General features: G+C 58.3%; 1 protein-coding gene across 2 annotated transcripts in view; it reads left to right on the forward strand.

Annotated features, from left to right (window-relative positions):
- The window catches only part of PRKCB (protein kinase C beta), a 104,750-nt gene that overhangs the window by 49,686 nt on the left and 48,057 nt on the right, over nt 1-7,007 (forward strand). For both annotated transcript variants that reach the window (XM_015643015.3, XM_015643016.3), the window contains exons 4-5: nt 4,593-4,704; nt 6,829-6,957. In XM_015643015.3, coding sequence (XP_015498501.1) covers nt 4,593-4,704; nt 6,829-6,957 — 241 coding nt within the window. The remainder of the gene's footprint in view (nt 1-4,592; nt 4,705-6,828; nt 6,958-7,007) is intronic.

Genomic DNA, 7,007 nt, shown 5'->3' on the forward strand with positions numbered 1-7,007 from the left:
GGTCCTGTGCTCCGGAGCTTGTCTGGGGCTGGAACCCACGGGGAAACTCTTCTGCTGTCTCTGGCTGCTGCAGCAATGTCAAAGTGCCCCCAGGGCTGGCAGGAGGAGCCAGGGTGGCAGAAAGGATGCTCTGGAACGGTGGAACCACAGCCTGCTTTAGGCTGGCAGGGACTCTGAAGGTCACAGTTCCATCACCCTGCTGGAGCCCCAGACAGGAGCTGTTTTCTCCTGTGTGCAGCCTGCTCTGGGCGCTGTCTGTGTGATTTATTGTGGCTCTTTTTGGCACAAAGACCCATCACCCTCGCTCCTGAGCTTCCTGGCGTGGTTTTGCTGGGGCTGTTTCTCGGCACAGGTGTTCTCCCAGCCCTGCTCACCCTGGGAGCAGCTCCCAGCCTGGGCTGCTCCCTGGCCCCAGAGGAACAAGCTGCCCAGGATGTCACCTGCAGCTGTCACACTGTCCCCCCTGAGCCAGCCCCCTGCAGCCCATGCTTTCCCTGGAAGGGATCAGACCACTTCTGTCTGCTGTGAGCTGTTCCCTGCATATCGAGGGGATTTTCCACATGGGAAATGTGGGAATCAAATGTGAGGTTTTGAGTTTATGTCCCTGCCAGGGTTTGTTGAGTGCAGGCAGTAAGCTGTGGCTGTGTTGTATTTGCTATTATGCTGTTTAAATCGCTATGAAATTCACTTTTAAATGGTCTCTTCACATGAACTGTGCTAATTCTTCTTCAGCACAGATAATTTAAAGCTTTCTTTGCAATGAGAGGGGGAAAGCAGCAGCCTCTAATCCTGAAGCTCTGTGTTCTGCCAAATGCAGCAAATGTGAGTGCAGAGGTTTCAAACACCCTTGGCTGTCAGGGTGGGTCTGGCTGCCCCTTCCCAAGGCTCTGCTGCAGGAGATTTGGGGTTTGGTGGCAGGGACACCTTCCACTGTCCCAGGCCCTGTGCAGCCTGGCCTGGGGGGCAGCCCCAGGGACGGGGCAGCCCCAGCTGCTCTGGGCACCCAGAGAAGGAAATCAGGGAAGTTTTCTTTCTTATTTAGACAAGTAAACAGGAGAAACTTCAGATGCAGAGTTGGTGAGGGATGGGATGTGGCAGAGTTGGTGAGGGATGGGATATGGCAGAGATGGTGAGGGATGGGATGTTGCAGGGTTGGTGAGGGATGGGATGTGGCAGAGTTGGTGAGGGATGGGATATGGCAGAGGTGGTGAGGGATGGGATATGGCAGAGATGGTGAGGGATGGGATGTTGCAGGGTTGGTGAGGGATGGGATGTGGCAGAGATGGTGAGGGATGGGATGTTGCAGAGATGGTGAGGGATGGGATGTGGCAGAGATGGTGAGGGATGGGATATGGCAGAGGTGGTGAGGGATGGGATGTGGCAGAGATGGTGAGGGATGGGATGTTGCAGGGTTGGTGAGGGATGGGATGTTGCAGAGATGGTGAGGGATGGGATGTTGCAGTGGCTGTTTCAGAGCAGAAGCTGCTGTTGGAGCAGGGAGCAGAAGCTGGGTGGGTTCTGTCACCTGTGCTGGTTCAGGGGCTGCAGGGCAGCAGCTCAGAGCCACAGAACTGCTGCTCTGCCCTGGCTGCAGGGGCTGGCAAGGCAAGGACAGTGCACTGCCTGTGCTCGTGGCATTTTCCAGCCCAGGGAAAGCTGCTCCTGCCCCGTTCCTCAGGCTGGCTCAGCGCTGCTGGGGGAGGAGAGGAGCCTTCTCTTTTCTTGGCAAACTTCTTTTTAACCATTCTTGTTTTAAGTCTCAGCATCTGCACACGCAGTGTTCTCGTCAGTCCTGTCCCCGTGGTACAAAAATAGTCCCTTGGTACAGAGAGCCTCACTCAAAACCAATCCCCAGAATTGCCGGTTCCTGGCGCTCTCTGAGGCGCTGGGCAAGGTGACACGAGCCCCTCTCAGCCCAGCAGCTCCTGCTCCCCAGGCCTGGCTGCTCCATCCCCTCCCAGCCTTTGGCTCTGCCCCTCTTCACAGGAGCCTCTCCAGAGCAGGGCTGGGAGCAGGAGGTGAAGCCCCTGTCTGAGCAGGGGTGGGAGCAGAAGGTGAAGCCCCTCTCTGGACAGGGGTGGGAGCAGATGAAGCCCCTGTCTGAGCAGGGGTGGGAGCAGATGAAGCCCCTCTCTGGGCAGGGCTGAGAGCAGAAGGTGAAGCCCCTCTCTGGGCAGGGCTGAGAGCAGGAGAAGCCCCTCTCTGAGCAGGGGTGGGAGCAGGAGGTGAAGCCCCTCTCTGGACAGGGGTGGGAGCAGGTGAAGCCCCTCTCCAGAGCAGGGGTGGGAGCAGAAGGTGAAGCCCCTCTCCAGAGCAGGGGTGGGAGCAGAAGGTGAAGCCCCTCTCCAGAGCAGGGGTGGGAGCAGATGAAGCCCCTCTCCAGAGCAGGGGTGGGAGCAGAAGGTGAAGCCCCTCTCCAGAGCAGGGGTGGGAGCAGAAGATGAAGCCCCTCTCCAGAGCAGGGGTGGGAGCAGGAGGTGAAGCCCCTCTGTGGGCAGGGGTGGGAACAGGTGAAGCCCCTCTCTGGGCAGTGCCTGCTTTGGCATTTTGCTTCTCCAGCTTCTGGAGCTCTGGGTTCCGGTGGGAATTCAGCATCCTTCGCATGAAGTGGGAATTGTCTCCCTTTGCATGAAGCTTGTGTTTTTTATGAATGACTGACGCTCTCGCTTGCCTAAACAGGAATATCTGTTTCTGGAAGGGAGCGCTCGGGGGCGATCCCTCCGCTGTCATGCGCTGGCACGTGGCTTCTCCCCGAGCTGCCCGTGTCCCCCTGGCCCTGCCTCGCTGCCAGGGGAGCTGGGGGTGGCCGCTGCAGGGGTGTGCAGGATGCAGGAGTGCACAGCCAGACACCTCCTCTCTCCCAGGACACTGGCAAGGGAATCGGGATCACAGCACGGTTTGGGTTGGAATGTTCCAGATCATCTCAAGGTTGAGTCCCGGCTGCCTCTTGGCTGCCTGCCCTGAGTTTCGTGGGGGGAAACTCCCCCCACCTCCTGTTCAAGCCTAAAATCCAGGCTTCGTTCCTCTGCTGTCTTACAAATGTCTGGGGAAAGCGAGGACCCTGACAGAACTGGCTGCTTGGGGTGTCCAGAACCCAGATTGCAACCACTCGTCCCCTCAACCTTCCCGTGCCTTTCTGCCAGCTGGAGCCACGCCGGGAGCTGTGCCTGGAAGCATTTCCTTGGGGTAAAATGTGAGATATTTCCAGTTCCAGTGCCTTGGCCGAAGCCTGTACCCCATCCCTGGCACGGCACAGAGCAAGTTAAAGGAGGCTGTGTTGGTTTTCCCCTACAGGGTTCCATTGGGGTTATCTGTGCTGCTGAGCAGTAAAACACAACGTTGGTGATTAATGCAGCTGGGAGCTCCAATGCAACAGTGCTGGGAAATTAATTTTGGGGGGATGGAATGTATTGGTGGTGATGTTACAGCTCGCTTCTGATTCCACTCTTTATTTATTTACTCCTCTCACAGTGCCCTGAAAAGGTGTCTTTGCTAATGCCTGGGCAGCTTTCCAGGCCATTAAAAAGCTGCTCAGCTCAAATGACGGAGCTGGGAGCTGAGCCCCATCCCTAACCCTTAAACAATTAACCTGAGATGAAATCAAGCTGCTCCATGCCTTCCCCCTTGCCTGTGCTGCTCCCGGGGCTGTGGAGCCCCAGCAGCTCCTTCTGCCCAGCCCCACTGCCCCAGGCTCCCCTGAGCTCCCAGAATTGTCCTGTCTTGCATGGAACATGCCAAGAAATGCCAAACCCTTGCTTTGCCACAGTGCTTGGTTCTGTCTCCCCGTTGAGAAGCTGTTTCTTCTGGAAGTTTTGTCTGGCACAGACACCCAGAAGAGCTGGGGCTGTCCCTGGATCCCTCCCTGGCAGTGTCCCAGGCCAGGCTGGACGGGGCTGGGACAGTGGGAGGTGTCCCTGCCATGGCAGGGGTGGCACTGGATGGGCTCTAAGGTCCCTTCCAACCCAACCATTCCGGGATTCCATGATTTGGGTTTGCTTGGCTCTAACTCCTGCTGACCCTCGCTGGAGCCCAGGACTTTGCCCAGTGCCTGCACAAAAGGATAAACTGGGCTCTGCTGGCTCTGCACCCTCTGCTGCTGGACAAGGATCTGCCCTTGCTTTCAAGAAAGCTCAAAATATTAAAGCATCCCCATAGCAGCTTGAATGCCTGGGAGTGTGAGGGGAGGGCTGGCACCAGGGCACAGGAGATGTTTCCTGGGCAGGTTTAATACTGATGGAATCACGGGTGGTTTTTCCTGCTCTGTGTGGAAGTTGGGCAGTGTCCAGCCCTTCTGTTGGGTCACACCTACCAATTTCACCTGGTGTTTTCCATGCTAAGACTGAGTTATCGAAAAACAGAAAATCCCCAGCCAAGCCAGTGCATTGCTTTTTCATTGTTATGGCAACACAGATGAAGAGGAATAAAGCTGGATCCTGTGGCTGCTGGAAAAGGTCCCCACGAGTCGGTGGCAGTTGACTCAAGTCCATTAGCAGCACCTCCAGAGCCAGCTGGCACTTGGAATGGGAAGAGCAGGGGTGCCTTGCCAACATTTGCTGCAAGTTTATAATCTTTGTCCTTTATTTTCCCCCCAGGATCCCCGGAGCAAACACAAATTTAAAATCCACACGTACTCCAGCCCCACCTTCTGTGACCACTGCGGGTCGTTGCTGTACGGGCTCATTCACCAGGGGATGAAATGTGACAGTAAGTGACTGACTCTGCTGGCTCTGCCTGCAGCTCTGGGGGCTCGGGCAGCCCGTGGGGGGCTCGGGCACCCCAGGATCCTGGGCTGCAGCCACGAGCCTGTGCCCTCTGCCAGCAGTGTGGAGCTGCAGGGCTCTGAGTGCCCCAGGGGTGCGTGTGGGGGGAGTCCCTGGGGCTGCAGCAGGAGAAGGAAAGGCATTGGGCTGCAGGAACCTCCCTGCACCCCTCTGCAGCAGCAGCATCCCCCCACATCCCCCTGCACATTATCCCCACATCTTTCTGTACATCATCCCCACATCCCCTTGTACATCATCCCCACATCCCCCTGCACATCATCCCCACATCCCCCTGCACATCATCCCCACATCCCTCTGTTCATCATCCCCACATCCCTCTGCACATCATCCCCACATCCCTCTGTTCATCCCCACATCCCCCTGCTCATCATCCTCACATCCCTCTGCACATCATCCCCACATCCCTCTGTTCATCATCCCCACATCCCCCTGCACATCATCCCCACATCCCCCGCTGCTCATCCCCACATCCCTCTGCTCATCATCCCCACATCCCCCTGCACATCATCCCCACATCCCTCTGCACATCATCCCCACATCCCTCTGTTCATCCNCCCACATCCCCCTGCACATCATCCCCACATCCCTCTGCTCATCATCCCCACATCCCCCTGCACATCATCCCCACATCCCTCTGCACATCATCCCCACATCCCTCTGTTCATCCCCACATCCCCCTGCTCATCCCCCCACATCCCTCTGTACATCATCCCCACATCCCCCTGCACATCATCCCCACATCTCTCTGCTCATCATCCCCACATCCCTTTGTACATCATCCTCACATCTCTCTGCTCATCATCCCCACATCCCCCTGCACATCATCCCCTGCACATCATCCTCACATCCCCCTGCACATTATCCCCACATCTCTCTGCACATCATCCCCACATCTCTCTGTTCATCCCCCCACATCCCCCTGCTCATCATCCCCACATCTCTCTGCACATCATCCCCACATCCCCCGCTGCCGCAGCACCCCCAAGTCCCTCTCCAGGAGCACCCCCGCAGCAGCAGCGGCAGCAGCAGCAGGATTATTCCCTGCAGGGTCCTCGCAGCCTCCTCCGGTGCGTGCCCGGTGTCCGGGACGGCGGAGCTGCGCTCCCAGCCTGGCTCCGAGTGACACCCTGTGGCCGCGCGGTGCCGCCGCCTCTGCCGGCGCTGCCAGCGGGGGAATTGCTGCGCGGGGAGGAGAAAGCGGGGGGTGGAAGCAGAGGGAAAGGATGGAATCGGTAATTTTCCAAGTTAATCCTGTGTGTTCCTATTTAAGGGGACTGGGACACGCAGCGTGTGCCGGCGCTGGCGGCGGGAGCAGGAGCTTGGCTGCTCCTTGCTCGGGGATGGGGAGGCTTGGCTGTCTGGGAACAGCTTATTCCTTAGAACCTTGGGAATCTCGCCAAGGGGAAGTGAACTGCTTTAAAATGTAAATACGTATATACGTATCTCTGTGCAGAGACGGATCCCTGTGCCTGTCTGTGTGTATACAGGTACACAGGGAAGTTTTAATGCCCCTTTTTGGCTCCTGGCGGATCCAGCCGAGCCCCCGGCATCACACCCTGGGGTGCTGGCAGATAATTTTAATAATTTTAATAATTTTAATGAATCAGCAGAACTCGGGCGGTTTACCGCTGGCCCACAGCCCCCTGTCCCTCAGGCTGGACCCGGAGCTGCTCCAGCGGGTTCCCGTGCCAGGCTCTGCGGAGCCCGCAGCCGCCCGGGGGGATCCAATGGCTCTGTGTTAATCCCAGAGCCCCTCGCCACGGCCCGGCTTCAGAGCAGGGCAGGATGTCCCTGTCCCCCCCGGCAGCGGTGTCCCCGGGGTGTCCTCGGGGTGTCCCTGGAGTGTCCCTGGAGTGTCCCGGGGTGTGCCGGGGTCTCCCCGGGGTGTCCCGGTGTGTCCCAGGGTGTGTTGGGATGTCCCGGGGTGTGCCGGGGTCTCCCCGGGGTGTCCCCGGAGTGTCCCCCGGGGTGTCCCGGGGGCTGTCGGGGTGTCCCCGGGGTGTCCCCGGGTGTGCCGGGGTGCTGAGGGTCCCTTTCTCTCGCACAGCCTGCATGATGAACGTGCACAAGCGCTGCGTGATGAACGTGCCCAGCCTGTGCGGGACGGACCACACGGAGCGCCGGGGCCGCATCTACATCCGCGCCGACATCGACAAGGACGTGCTCACTGTTGTAGGTACGTGTGTGTGTACAGGCACACTGTTGTAGGTACGTGTGTGTACAGGC

This window comes from Parus major, chromosome 14 (genome assembly GCF_001522545.3).
Source record: "Parus major isolate Abel chromosome 14, Parus_major1.1, whole genome shotgun sequence".
In the NCBI taxonomy this organism is placed as follows: Eukaryota; Metazoa; Chordata; class Aves; order Passeriformes; family Paridae; genus Parus; species Parus major.